This window comes from Dipodomys ordii, unplaced genomic scaffold (genome assembly GCF_000151885.1).
Source record: "Dipodomys ordii isolate 6190 unplaced genomic scaffold, Dord_2.0 Scaffold37, whole genome shotgun sequence".
Taxonomy (NCBI): domain Eukaryota; kingdom Metazoa; phylum Chordata; class Mammalia; order Rodentia; family Heteromyidae; genus Dipodomys; species Dipodomys ordii.
The window spans coordinates 13,627,254-13,642,727 of record NW_012267253.1 but is presented as its reverse complement, the minus strand read 5'-3'; the positions used below and the strand labels follow the sequence as shown (position 1 = coordinate 13,642,727).

Below are 15,474 nucleotides of genomic sequence, written 5' to 3'. Positions count from 1 at the left end.
TCAAAGGCACTTTTTTTCTTTTTTCTTTTTTTTTTTTTTTGGGGGGGGTCCGGTCGTGGGACCTGAACTCTGGGCCTGGGCGCTGTCCCTCAGCTCTTCAGCTCAAGGCTAGCACTCTACCACTTGAGCCACAGTGCCACTTCCGGCTTTTTTCTTTTTGCTTATGTGGTGCTGAGGAATCGAACCCAGGGCCTTATGCATGCAAGGCAAACACTCTACCACTGAGCCACCTTCCCAGCCCCATAAGATACTTTTTTAATTAGTCATAAGCAAGGTTTAATCCGTATGTCTGGGACAATAGGCTTCTTTCATTTAGAGAGTATGGGCCACTGTATTCAATAGAATTATTTCAAATGTCTATTTAGTATATTTGTCAGTTGTTTCCAGAGACTTCACCAAGAAATGCAATTTGAGTTCTCAAATAAAATAAAGAGTACTTCTGGAATTATAGGAAACAAAGTAAAGTCCACAGTCTTTATTTAAAAATTATAGTTGGTGGGACAAAATAAATTATCCAATTCGCTAGGCATTCACACACAGTGAGACCAAAGGAGGAAACTCTTAGGAGACGAACAGAAAGGCACAATGCCTATGTGCATCTGATTATGTAGAAGAATATTTATCAAAACGAACTACAGAAAATGGAAACGAGAGGTTTTTTTTTATTTTTTGCTGTTTTTTTGTTTTCTGTCCCTTTTAAAAAGTCCTGCTTGTTTGTATGCCTTTGGGAACGTAAGTAAGGTGAGGCACAGAAATGGACGGACAAAAGGTGAACAAATGCAGCAATGGTACTCACTGGACACTGTTGAAAATAAACATACAACTTGTGGGTAGGCATGGGAGGGAAAACCTGGGAAGGGGTGACATTGTCCAAAAAGAAATGTACTCTTTACCTAACTTATAGAACTGTAACACTCTGTACATCATCTTTATAACAATTAAAAAATTAAAAAGAATTATGGTTGGGCATTGGTAGGTCATGCCTAAAATATTAGTTAGGAAACAGAGATTAGGGTCTAGGCTATTCTGGGCAAAAGTGAGATCCTATCTCAAAAAAAAACAAGAGCAAAAAAAGGGCTAAAGTATGGCTCAGGTGATCAAGTGCCTGCCTTGTGATAAAGCACAAAGCCTTGATCAAACACTAGTATCACCCTCTCCCTTAGAAAAGGAGTCAAAGTTATATGAAAAAATCACTTTGCTGGACAATAAAACCGGATCTGAACTGATCAGGAGCTACTGTCTTTAACACAGTACTAATGTGTATACATTTTGCTACAGCTATTTACTGGGCTTGATTCTAAGGTACTGTTGCAGACTCACTTGAAGTCTAACACTGGATAGCACACTTTGTGTCCTTTTTCTCCTCCCTTTTTTGAGATAGGGTCCTACTATGCAGCCCAGCTCATCCTGGCTTCAAACACAGGATCCTCCTATCTCTTCCTGAGTGCTAGGATTGCAGGCATGTGCCATTGTGCTTGGTTTCTCTGTGCTGACTTTCTTAAATTCAAGAAAACATGGTATTTTGATGGACAGTCAGCAAGAAGATTTTTGGAGAAGGGACTGGGGACCTGTATCATTCTTTAGGCTTCTCTCTTTTCCTTACCTCATTGGCACATTCCTACTGAAAAGGGCTTGGAAGAGCATGATTTATGGTAACACAGTAACACAGAACTAAGAGGATGAAAAGATTTAGGACAGGCCACAGGTGAGAGGCACTCAGAGATGAAATCACAAATGTCTGAAATCAGAGGGCCACTGGCTGCTATTTTCCCCTCTTCTATAACAATGTGCATCTTACTTGGGTGGTTTCTCCACAGTGCGGTAAGTGTTGAATGCCTGAAGCTGCTGTTGAACCCCGACCAGAGAATTGGCAAATTTGCGATTGTTCAGAATAATGATGGTTTGTTCAATCCATTCCAAAAGGTCAGAGGCAAGTGATTCATACTTTTCAATCATTTTTTCTGTTTCAATGGCGTTGTCAAGCACCTGTAAACAATGGTTAGAAAAACTGAACATCAAGATGCAAATAACATCACCATGCAAAGAAAACATGACTGCTAAACCCCTATGAACACAGGCACTTAGATGACTGGTGTGAAACAGTTCTGTGCCACTTTGGCAGAAGAGCATTTTAACTCAACCATTTACAAATAGGCATGTAGCCTGAGTCTATTATTTTGAGCAATGACAGCTGAACTCTCAAATTCTTAAGAGAAATAAAAGGGCTCTTTTTTCAGCTTGATTCCATCTCATGAATTTTCCCTTCCACTGCACAAGGGAGGACAATGTAATCTAGGCTAAAGTAGTTTGAAAAATGTAACAGGTGAACACACAAAGTAAAAAAATATACGATGGAGCTTTTTCATTTAGAGAGAGTAGGGTTTCATGGCCATGACTATAACCACCCCAATCAGACTGCAACGCCCAATTTTCTGGAAAGGGTAAGAAGAGAAGTTTTTATATCTGAGATCCCTTTCAACTCTTTCTAGACATTTCATCCATCAATCCACCTCTTAATACCCCTGAGGAAGAAGCGGCTTCTCCCGGTAATCTGCTACTTATGAGGCCATCCCAAGCTACTATGTTTGCTACTGGGAAATTTGGGTGCATGGGATGAGAAGGGGCTCAGCTGTAGTACAGGAAGACAGAACTCACTAAATCGGTGTGAGCTCACCTTTCCAATTCGTTTTCCCTCAACAGCCAAGGCCTTCATCTTAGAGAAGTAGTGGTAGTAAGTCACCACGTAAGTGATAATAGACTTCTCATCAGGGTGGTCCACACTGATATCTGAAACGCAGAGAAGAATTTGTTGAGGGCTGTGCTCACAGTGCCACCCAGGCAGTGGGAATAAGCTGAAATAACTGTACTCATTTTGAGGATAGTAAGAATGAAAGCAAATCACTGATTCACTGAACCCTAGAATACATACAACATGCCTGCTACAGACACCATGCTGATCTCCCTGCTGTCTTATCTCAATCCTTAACACCAAATCCCTAATACCCTATCTCTGCTCATGGCACCAGAATCTCTCTGCCTAACCTTGGTCTTCAGTCATCTATTTCTCCTTATCATCTATTTCTTTTTTTTTCTTTATTGTGATTGATTACATAATTTCCCAAATTTCACAGTATTGTGGGATAGTGATTATCATCTATTTCTTATTGTCTCTCAGGGTTCAGACACTGAGTGACATAACCAGTCACATAACCAGACCTGGGACAATGCTCCCTCTCTGGGGAGTACTGTCCTCCTGACTGTACGCAATGTACCCAGACCGACCTAAGAGCACAGCACAAACACATTTTCCTATCGCTAAAGTATGCAAAAGTGCCCTTCGGTCTGAAGAATTAAGAGTAAGCCCTTTAGTGTTCTAGAATTTGGCTCTAACTTTTCTTCTCTTTTTCATTTACCTATTCTTCAAATATTTATCAGGCTTCTAAATACCAAGTAATGTGCATTCCTAATTTGACAGCCTATTACTTCTCTTTAGATACCTTATACCTGAACCAAACATGATTCTCTCCATTTTCCAGGCATGTCCCATATTTTCCAATATGGATGGCTCTCCTTCCTTCTTCACAACTTGCTTTGCTTAAAAGGGGCCTTTTACATTCCATCCCTCAACAGAGCAAATGTTACACCCAACACAGCCTCTTTTTCATTCTCATAGCTGGGAATTATTGCCTCCCTTGTTCCCTTAGGATTCTGCTTGAGATTACATAGTCCACTTTCTGACTGTCATTATTTATTTGTGTTTTATTTGCCTACACATGTCAATTACTAAGGAAAGAACTTTGCCTTGGTCCCTTAGTCCATTCCACTTTCCTAGTGTGCTTTCTGCACAAAGTGGGTCATCAATAAACACTTACTGAGAGAGTAGATGAATGAATATGAATGACAAATAGGCAATACTGAGGAAGCACCCAGCCCCATACAGATTGACAACAGGACATACATGATGGTTCTCAATAGCTGAATCAGGCTCTTTCTCAGTATATATTCATAACTATATCTGCATTTCTATTCTCCAAAAGACCTTGAGTGAAATGATTGTTTTTTATTAGTTGGGTGCTGGAAGCTCACTTCTATAATCCTAGCTACTCAGGAGGCTGGACCTTGCTTTGAAGCCAGCTCAGACAGGAAAATCCATGAGACCATATCCACAATTAACCACCAAAAAAAAAAAAAAAAAGCTAGAAGCAGAGCTGTGGCTCAACTGGTAGCAAACCAGCCAGCCTTGAGTAAAAAAGCTAAGTGACAATGTACAGGCTCAGAGTTCAAGTCCTAACATTGGCGTGTGCGTGCGCGCGCACGCACACACACACACACACACACACAGAGTTTTTCTTATTTTAAGCATGAGAACAGTAGGGCACAGAGCAGGGACCCCAATCTAGGTTCACCAAGGCAGCCAGTGATAATGAGATCGAGAACACAGCTACTGTTCCTACCTAAGGACTCTATCAACTCGGTCCCATCAAAATGTGTCCAAAGGAGAGAACTGAAGGACAGCCGGGGGTGGAGGGGAGGGAAGAAAGCAAGCCATTCATGCAATTTAATAAACAGAAATATCAACACAGTGGAAAGAGTGTGGAACCAAAATTGGTTTTCTAACTTGTCTACAAGGGAATAACTAGTAATACTTGGGTGTTTGGGGCTAAGAAAAACTAAGAATCAGGAATAAACCCTCCCTCAGGATATATGGTATCAGCTGCTGTTGTTAGCTCCTGTACTGTCATCTGAGCAACATCAATGCCCTTTTTATATTAGAAAGATGAACCCATGAGCAAGTTATTAAAAACTTTTGTCAGTGTGACAGAAAAAAAAAAAGAGGTTACTTGTAAAAGCACAAAGTGCTAGGGCACAGAAAAATCTTCTTCCCATAGAAATGAAGGGGTTAAACACAAAGATTTACTGTAACTCAAGTAATTTTAGCTTTCTGTTTACATTGAGAAATCATTTAATGGGTAAGCACAAAGATAATTTTATCTCAGCTTCCTGCAGTAGACTTATCAGTTCATCTGATACACTGGAGAGTAGCAAAAAAAAACCAGCTTGGCAGTCCCCTGACCTCCATCTGCCCTTGGGGAGCTAAGCTTCCTGTTTTATATTTATCACAACTTTCAACTTTCATTCAAACACTCCTCCCCCTCCCTCCACTCTCCCTCTAATATTTGCTCATAACTGAGAGGAACTATAAACCTCGAGCATTGCAAACAAATCTATTTTAAATGCTTCTCAACATTAGAAAAAATTCCTAAGAGCCCATACTGCACTGAAACCTAAATGCGAACCCAGTGGGCTGCCCAACAAAGGTTAGCTCTGTGCTACCTCGTCAGAGGTGAGCTGCTGCAGAGAGTGACAGGTAGAGCCATCAGTTCCATGCAGAGAATGGGAGGTAGTCAAATACAAGAAAATAAAACTGTGAGAACTGCTTCTTCTATCATACATTCCCTGAATACCATCTTCCTAGTGTAACCTCTCAGTTGTTCACAAGCAAAGTACAGCCTCCTAATGAAGTTCATGTCCCAATTTCCACCTATTACAAAGCATCCCCTTCCCCTCAATTGAATGTCAATCAACAAGCATTCATTGAGTGCCCATATAGGTTGTCTACTGTTAGAGGTGCTAAGATCCACCAACAACTCTCCACTACCTGCTGAACAACCTCAAAAGTTTTTAACCTTTGGGGCCCTTAACTTCCTTGTCCTTCCCTGGTATATTTCTTACTGGGATAGGACTTCCACTAAATCCTTGGTCCTCAAACTTGCTTTCCTTCTTCCTGGTCCATTTCCTTTACTCCTGCTACTTAGTGTTCCTTTTCACACTGTTTTAAGTCATTCTCAACTTCCAAAACCTTGTCCAATGTCATCCTTCTCCTATATCCTTAGTTCTTATAAGCAAATATTTAAGCTCCTCTTCTTTAGCTAATTCCCAAAGCCATACTGCACACCAACACAAATCAGATTTTGTTATTAACCCTTTGACACTAACCACCAAGCATTCATATAATTCTTACCTTCAGGATCCAACAGTTTAGTGAGGCCGAGGTGCTGCTCTGCCAGGTTAAATGCATTCTGAAGATTGTAGTGTGCATTGGATTTCTTCAATTTATCAAAATCTATCAGGTCAGGCCTATACACAACAACAAAGGAAACAACAAAAATTATGTTCTGGAAATACATCCTATAACTAAATGAGATGTAATTATTGCTGATACTGAGATATGATTTTTAATGTTAAAACAGCTACTATGTTGTGAAAAACTACAAGATTAGAATTCATGTATTCTCTAATATTTTCTCCTTCTGGAATGAAGAAATTTCCATTGTGGTGCAAAAATCAAAGGCAACGGATATGAGACTCAAAGGTCACCCTTATTTGCTATAGAAGAATGTCAGCAAATATTCTACCCTATAGTGGTCAACTTGAATTCTCCAACTTACCGGTGCTTGTGTATTAGTGCATTAAACGCCATACCATCTCTCCAGCTAGTGGTAAAATTGTGAATGTTGACATTGGGGTATCTGCCAAGGACAAAGTGTAAGAGAAAAGCCACAGAATTACCAAATAAAAGTTTATACTTTTGCTCAATACAGTACTTGAAAAAGAAACATATTTCTAAGCATAGTAAAATCCAAGGCAGCAAATATCTATTAAGATAATGACAGAGTACAAATCTTTTCAAATATGATTTTTATACAATGAAAATAAATATACAGCTGTGTAGCTTCTTCTATACGTTAATTCAATCTCACAAAAGTCGTGAACTATGTCCTAGATTGTGAACTATGTCCTAGATTTAAACTGCTACTTATTTAGGAAAGAGTGACCACAACTTTGACATGGTTGAGACTTTCTTGCTTCTGCCGGCTTTCTAGTCTACTTACTAAGACCCTGGGATTTCAAGTCACTGGATCTTAATTCACAAGCCACCCTGGGACAAGAGTAGCTGGGACTACCTGTTCATATAACACTCAGTTTTTTGTTTTTTGTTTATCTTACTTCATTTAATTGAACAAAGTTTTAGAAAATACAGTACCTCCCTAAAAATGTTCCTTGGTTTGTAACTTAACCCCCAATGAATCAGCTAGGGTATGTCATACTAGTTATTAATAATTTCTACTTGTGGTTGATTAAAGGCTCATGCCTTACTTGACCTGCTTATTAAGCAATATGTGTCTTATAGCTTCCATACTTCACGTTCATTACTTATAGCTACCTCTAGTTTTTACAGTAATTCAAATTAACCAGATATAAAAGCACTTTTCATTAAGAACTTATGACCCTAAGCCAATTTGATCTAAACAGACTCAATGAGAAGTTTGCAGGCTTAATATAAGTTGAACTCAGACAACTTCAATGATCATCAAAATAAGGCAGTTCTCTAAAAAATATCCTCACTAAATTTTAGTGTGAGAATAAAAGGAAGGGAAGCAGGAGGCAGATGATACGCAGCAATTACTGTTAAGTTTACTGCATAAAGCTCCCCAAAACAGCAGAAATTAAGGGGAGGAGAAAACTGCATTTTTAAAACATGGTGGGTATGACTCTTAAAAGTACCCCCAGGATTTCAAACTCTGGAGCTTCCTGAGCAATGGATTGAAGAAAAATGACAGGTCCAAAATATAAATCAAAATTCCTTCTATTCCATTCCGAGAACTAGCTGAAATGCCAACATAGCAACTGCTTCTATGTTAACAAGACTACTAAATGAAAGCCGAGGACAAGATACTGTCAACACTTTATAAGTGACTGCAGTGGCTTTAATCCTGGAACACACAGCCCTAGTGCCCTTTGCATTCCCACTCACCCAGCTGTCTTCATCTGGCACCACAACAGCAATGCATCCTTGGCAGACTTCTTCTCTTTATTATCTTCAGTTTCTACACTGATATCTTGGATCTAAGATGTACAAAGGAATATTACATGAACAGATGGATCAGCTGCTTTAACAGTCACTGAAGAACAGATCTGCATTTATATAAAGAGTAAACAAGATCTCACCCTGAAGATTACATGTTATGTCTATCAATAAAAACTGTATCCTCAAGTCCGAGATCACCTTAGAAACACCAGCCAGAACTGAGTTTCCTACTTCGCACACAGATACAGCTAAAGAGGAGATGATCTACTTGCATATTTTCCTACTAGAGGTTGTTCATGTCCCCAAGAAAGCCCATCTTTCCTGTGATAAGCTAGCAGCACACTGGTGCCCACAGTCATCTGGAACCTTGTCAGAACCTGGAGAAACGTTGACTGTGGTTTTTCATAACCATTTTCACACTAAGATTAAACTCCAATGATGAAGATATTATGTGCCCTATGTCCCGAAAGCTGATCCAAACTCGCAAGGTAGTGTGTTTAAGTACTGTGCTTCTATGGTCTACATTTCAAGTACCGCACAAGCCAAAGTTCAACATTATACATGAAGCCTGCTCTGCGGGCACCAAAACCTGGGCCTGACTTGAGGCTCCACCATCGGATTACCTCAGTATCTCCATCTTAGGCATGGCAGTAACAATGACTACATTTCCATTTTTGGATTAGGAGCCAGCATCCAGTTATGTGATTGTAGACTAATATTCTAAATAGCCTTTAGTCTGTAGTTTCTTTCATACAATTGAACTTGAGATAAGACTGGAAGCGGATGTTGTGGCCTAGGAGGCCTTTTTTTTTTTTTCTTTAATGCTGGTTCCTGGGGCTTGGAACTCAGGGCCTAGGTGCTGTCCCTGAGTCTCTGTGCTCAAGGCTAATACTCTACCATTTGAGCCACAGCCCCACTTCTAACTTTTTCTGAGTAGTTTATTGGAGTTAAGAGTTTCACGGACTTTGTTGCCCTTAGCTGGCTTCGAACCACAATCCTCAGATCTCAACCTCCTGATCTGCTAGGATTACAGGCATGGGCCACCAGCAGCTGGCTTAAGAAGTCTTCTTTAACCTTCTGGATCTAACCATTCCAAGTTTTGCTTCCCTTCCTCTTGTCAGATCTCTCTCCATCTAAGCTACAAATACCTCCCAGAATTGCTTCTGAGATTCCTAGCGCTAGGAGAAAAAATATCTAAGGTTAAAAGTTATAAACCTATTTTTTTTTAAACCTAAGAATTCAAATAACCACTTTTAAAAAATACATTTCTAATTGTGGCAAGAATATGAAGTGCAAATCTACAGAAACCCTAAATTCTTCTTAGATTCATTAGCTCTTAAGCAGAAAATGAATGTGAAAGAATGTTGCAAACTCACAGGGAAAGGCAGGCTCGATCTTTATGCATTAAATACTACTGTCAGCTTCTCTGTGAAGAAAGCCATCTGTTTCCAGATAAGTCCATACAGAAATAAATTGTAGCTACTGTCAGTATTTAATAGGTTCCTACTATGAATATATAGGATAGTATGTCCTAGAAGCTAAAGAGAACACACACACACACACACACACACACACACGCGTGTACATTTAGGCTGAGAATTCCACATTCCACAGCCGAAAGGAGAAATACTTCTGTATCTATATTCAAGAGTTGGGAGAAGAGCTATTTGTGGACACGTGGAGAAAATTCACAGAGGAGACAAGATGAGTTAACTCTCAGATGAGATAGAAATCAACACATATCTGTAGACTAAGTGACCATCTAATAAAACTACTGGAAGAAGCTGAGTCATGACAGACACTAACACTGCAGGTCACGCACTAACATTGGCACCCTATGCCTCTCACCTAGAACAGAGAAAATCCACATTGGAATATACACACTGACGTATAGGAAAAAGCACACTGCCAAGGCCTCAACCTAATCTGTGCTGAGAATCCCAATTCAGATTCATAGCTGGAAGGGGGTGTGTGCTGGCTTCCTGACATGGGCACTGATCTGCCATCAGAGGTGACAGTGATGATGTCCTTCCATATTCTGATCACCACATGCCTAAAGCAATACAAGCACAGTGCAGTGCTTTACTCTCCAAAACTGGTGACTGTCCTGTCAACTTTGCTAGCATAAGACATAAGAACAATAATTGGTAAATGATATTCACTACATTTTCAAATCATTTAGGAGTGCATAGAAAATGTACCTATAAGTTTTGTATGTGTGAAACCAAAAGGCCTTGATTGTTGCAATTAACTCTATAAGCAATGGCATCTTTCACAGACTTAAGTAATTAGAATCCCTGCAGTTGGACCCTGGGAATCTGAATTACTAAGCTTTCCCAATGGTGGCAGATAATCAGCTGAGGTTTGGGAACAAGCCAGTCAGGGAAGTGTCTCTTTCTGTTAATTTCACTTTAATCTCCTGCCCTTTAACACACACCCCTGCCCACAAGACTCCATTCTCAGGGAATGAAGAAGGAAAAAGGATTGGCCACAGGCTGGTTTCAGAGTTTTAATAAGATAGCTATAATTTGATATTTCTTCTGCTTTTTTTTTTTTGCAAAGTTTGTACTAACCCAGAAAAAAAATCAATTTTTATCAGAGATGAAAGTTGGTAAGCAGGAAGGAAAGGCACACAGAATACAGTCACCCAGGACATCTGTTTGAAGAGTAACCTGAAAAAAGGGTAAGGGTAAGAAATTTCTCCTGTATTTCAAATTTTAATTGAAAAGTTATTAGCATGAAGAATGCCCCTGGAGACTGAAAAAAATGAACCGGGACTCAAGAAGCTTCATCCTTACAGTCTTAGAGTGCTCTGTCTTGGTCTGTCCTTCTTCGCCTCCCACCATCAGAGCTCCCTCTCTCCCCTTTATAGTACCTTCTCACTAATATACTTCCATAAAAATGAGCAGATTCAAACACATGTAAGGCTTTTCTCTTTCCCCTGAAAACAGCTTCCTCACATCCCAAGGAGAGTAAGGTGAAAATGGTACAGCACACATGAGCCAGAACCCTAACAATTTCTCTCCATGCATGCCACAATTTGGAGAAGTTAAGACAGTCTGGTACAAGTAACTTAGCATTATTATTATCATCATCATCATCATTAACTTTTGTTCCTGAAAACCAAGTGGCCAAGATCAGACTTTTAGAGGTGTTGGGGAAGTGGTGGGCTGGGATGCCTTGTAGGTGTGCATCACTGGCAAGAGTCAGGAGTAGTAATACGCAGGAGGAAGCAGTAGCTTCTACATGCCTTCAAGGCCAGTCAGTCCAGTCCTGAGGGCTAGATGCCACATCTGCTCTGCAGTTCTGGTTCTGTGGTATGGTTTCAACCTGGACTTCCTGATCCCTCTGGAGGAAGCCAACTCCACCAGGATAGGATGCTTCTACCTGGGAGGCAGGCTTTACTTCTCTGGGCTGAGTTCCTTACCTGGAAGCGTAAGATGATGGTCCAAATGAGGCCAAGGGTCAGCCGGTGGTTCCCATCCACAATGTCGTGGGAACCCATGTTCTCAAGATGGACTCTCTGTTCCTTCAGGAACTGGAGGGCCTTGTCCACATTCTCCAGACAGTGGATGCGCATTCTTCCCTTGGTGGGTTTAGGCTGGAAACGAGAGAACACAGGGGGAACAAGTCATACAATAGACTAGGGATGGGCCCCAGGCCACCAAAGTCTGTCACACACTGCTTCCCAAACCAAAAAGACCACAAGTTCATCTGTTCCAAGAGCAGTGTTTATGTCACAGCTTTAGAAAAATTCACTTAAAGGAATGGTAACCAATTGCTCCTTAGGTTTGTTGAATCGTGGAAGTTACACAACTTACTACTGAGCACAGGAATGGGAAGTTTAGAAAAGTTCAGCAGTACTAACTGCTATCCACACAACTACTTCAGGTTTTTTTGTTTTGTTTTGGTTTGGTTTTTTGGATAGGTTGTGGGGCTTGAACTCTGGGCTTGGGTGCTGACCCTCAGCTCTTCAGCTCAAGGTGAGTGCTCTACCACTTGAGCCACAGTGCCACTTCTGGTTTTCTAGTGGTTTACTGGAGAAAAGAGTCTCAGACTTTCCTGCTGGGGCTGGCTTTGAACCTTGATCCTCAGATCTCAGCCTCCTGAGAAGCTAGGATTACAGGCGTGAGCCACTGGCGCCCAGCTATTTCAGATTTTTTAATTGTTTTAAATGTAAACATAGTTTTGCCATCTGTAGACCTGGGTCACTTCCTAAGGTTGGCTCACAATGAAAATGGGACATTCCAGGCTGGGAATGTGGCTTAGTGGTAGAGTGCTTGCCTAGCATGCATGAAGCTCTGGGTTCGATTCCTCAGTATCACATAAACAGAAAAGGCTGGAAGTAGCACTATGGCTTAAGTGGTAGAATGTTAGCCTTGAGCAAAAGAAGCTTAGGGTCAGTGCCCAGGCCCTGAGTTCAGTCCTCAGGACTGGCAAAGAAACAAAGAAAAAGAAAACGGGACATTTCCCCTGGCCCAAATTAAAAGAACTTTCATAACGCTTTTGTGAGGACAGGGAAGGGTTAAATAAAAAGGGATGACTCACTGAAAAGAAAGGAAAAGGGAGGAGGAAACAAGAATAGTCTAATTTGAATACCGCCCCCAAGTTCCTTTGTTTTACCCAGTTATACCAAAACCTAAACAAGGTCTTTGAAAGATGATCATTTAAGTAAAGCAAAGGACATAAGCACATACAATGATATACTTACAATTAATGTATCTCCACTATATGTACTACATGTCTACCCAATTTGCTATTCTTACATATTTATTCACCACACACACACACACACACACACACTTTTCAATGACTCAGTATTATCTACCATGTCAAAAGCAAGCCCATGTCTCCTTCCTCTACTGTTCTATTTCCATCTGTCCCTCTTTGGTAGAGGCTACTCCTTGGGCTGATGTCATCATCTCACAAAGATGCCACCAGGATGTGCATGCCCTGCCTGGCATGAGAACACATTTAACCTAGCTACGCAGGAGCTCCTTTCCATAGCCACCTCACTTTGGCTCACCCACCTTCCAAGGCTCCAGCCAAGGTACATCTTTCCCTCCTTGGAGGCATTTCCAATCATCCTGCTCTCACATGTCTCTTTCCTCAAAACCCCACACATTGGTGGTCTAGACCACAAAGCCCAGACTTGTTTCTTTTATTCTTGTTTCTTTTATTGCCCCAGTAACTTCCAATGGGACTGCTAGTTTTGGCAAGAGAGCAAAGAAAATGCCTTGGGTTTCTGCTACACTACTCTCGTTGGTGTTTAGTTCAGTTCTGAACATAAGGCATGTGCACTGTGACCTGAAAACCCACCCACAAGTCAGCTGGCCTCATGGAGAAAAGCAGACCAGGTGGGCAGCAGTCAGATGCACACCAAAGTAAAGGTGGCAGCCAGCCCTGTGCTAGTATCTTGTCCATTTCCTGCCTTCCCTCTGTAGTTAAGAGCCTCAGTTATTCACTAGCTAGAAAACATCTTTAGGCAGGCTACTTGGATTACAAGTAGCCATGTCGAATCTGCCCAGTCTCAAGACAACTGTTATTTTTTGCTTTTCTCTTACAGAAAAAGAACACAGAATGAAAGAACTCACTCTGACATTGAGGAAATAAGGTTACAAGCTAAGGCCTTAAACAACTAGTTAATTCCACTTCTTTTGTAAGTTTTAGCAAGAATTTATTTTAATGTCACGGGGTTAAGGGAGAAATAGAAAAAGAAACATTTCCTGCTCCCATTGCAGGAAATAGGAATTAAAGACTCCATAAATTCTACTGTCAAACAATAGCAGTGGAAAAAGAAATGTTCCTACAAATCAAGTTTTGCACATAACAACAGCCTTCAACACATCCAAAAAAGAACAAAGGAGAATAATTTCTTTTTGGAAACTTCAAAACTAAAAAAATTAAGGTATTTGGGAAATATCAAAAATTGTTATTTGCTATGCCAGGTGACAGTACATGAAAACTGAATAATCAAATAAGGCAGGAAAACCATTACATGTGAAATGAAATAGAAAGGGGAGACTTCAATCTCAAGTTCTGCCTGATGCTGGTGGCCTCTCTTTCCAAGGTTTACCCACCCGCCTCCTGCCATCACACCAGCTCTCCTCTTGGGAGGCGATGTGTGCAAGGGTCGATGCTGCCTTGGTGAAGTGGGTAAGGCTGCTCCTCTGGGTGAGAAACACACGACTCTGCACACGGTACTCACACATGTTCTTTGGCTTCTCTCCATCCTCTCCTGGATCACCTATCAATCCTCCTGGCTAAGACAGCACCTATACACAGCAGCCCCTGCTCTCAACCCTAGATGGCTTCATGGTAGAATGAGGTTCTTGGTTAAAGTCTGTTCAAAGGCAAGGGAAGGATTAGGTGCCCTTCTGAAAGGCATGTACATTATAGAACAGAGGCTTCTGGTAAGTCTTTCCGCTATTCAGAAGCTGTTTTTTCTCCTATCCTCCTTTTGCTCCCCTTGTCTCTCCTCTCCACTCCTCTCTCCCCTCCCGACTCCTTCTTTCCCCTTCTCTTCTCTGCCAGTGTTCATGCACCCTGGAGCGGGACAGTGAGTGATCATCTCCCTGGGCTCCACCAGCTCAAAGGCAGAAATATTCTGCTGGGGTAGCAGGTGTTCCCATGGGCGCACACCTCCACCAGAGCACAGAGGTTATTTCCCAACCAGATAAGCACAGCTGCACAGGTGGCAGGAGGACATGAGAGGAGACAGGGAATTCACAGGGACGGATGGCCTGGTTTCTACGCAGCACAGCAGAGCACCACACTATTTTTTTTTTCAGAAAACCCAGATCCCAAATAAGCACTTGTCTGGCTCACATTCAGATAATGCAGTAGAGAAAGTCCTCTCAGTATCTCCTTCACACCACTAGCAAAGTATAAAATCTCAGTGGAATGTGTATGCATTTGCACGTGAACACAGGAAGGGAGTGATAGAGCTTTCCCACAGTATGGCGCATATTCTCGGACAACACAGTAGTGCTAACAGGCAATACTAGATGAGCTAAAGACTGTCCACTCCTTAACTTGGGGTTCATTTCGCTTAACATCAACTTATCTGACCATTGCTGCTTGTCTCAGACATAGGTTTTTTTTTCTTTCTTGCTATTGTGTCTAACATATTCATAAGATATTTCTTTGTTGCTTTGTATGTCCCTCCCCCATGGTATAACCCCTGTTTTCACTGTATTTGATTTTGGTATAATTTGTGGAGGGGAAGGGAAAAAAACATATTGTTTAAATAGGGATACAGGTGGACCCATTGCAACAATGAGATGTACAAGTCGCTATGTCAAAAATGAACTTTACAATTTTGGCATGGGGGGAGGAGTGGGGGGGGGAGATGGGAAGGGGAAACAAAGGAGGAGGCAATAATGTTTGATAAGAAATGCACTCATGGGCTGGGAAGGTGGCTCAGCAGTAGAGTACTTGCCTTGTATGCATGAGGCCCTGGGTTCGATTCTCCAGCACCACATAAGCAAAAAGGAAAAAAGCCAAAAGTGGCGCTGTGGCTCAAGTGGTAGAGCGCTAGCCTTGAGCTGAAGAGCTGAGGGACAGCACCTAGGCCGAGTTCAGGCCCACGACCGGACCCAAAA

General features: G+C 41.4%; 1 protein-coding gene across 3 annotated transcripts in view; it reads right to left on the bottom strand.

Moving 5' to 3' along the window:
• Positions 1 to 15,474, bottom strand: part of Sptbn1 (spectrin, beta, non-erythrocytic 1) — a 143,789-nt gene that overhangs the window by 47,264 nt on the left and 81,051 nt on the right. For all 3 annotated transcript variants that reach the window (XM_013017938.1, XM_013017940.1, XM_013017939.1), the window contains exons 3-8: positions 11,298 to 11,471; positions 7,817 to 7,908; positions 6,450 to 6,530; positions 6,023 to 6,138; positions 2,675 to 2,787; positions 1,799 to 1,986 (exon numbers count right to left, since the gene is read on the bottom strand). In XM_013017938.1, the coding sequence (XP_012873392.1) occupies positions 1,799 to 1,986; positions 2,675 to 2,787; positions 6,023 to 6,138; positions 6,450 to 6,530; positions 7,817 to 7,908; positions 11,298 to 11,471 (764 nt within the window). The remainder of the gene's footprint in view (positions 1 to 1,798; positions 1,987 to 2,674; positions 2,788 to 6,022; positions 6,139 to 6,449; positions 6,531 to 7,816; positions 7,909 to 11,297; positions 11,472 to 15,474) is intronic.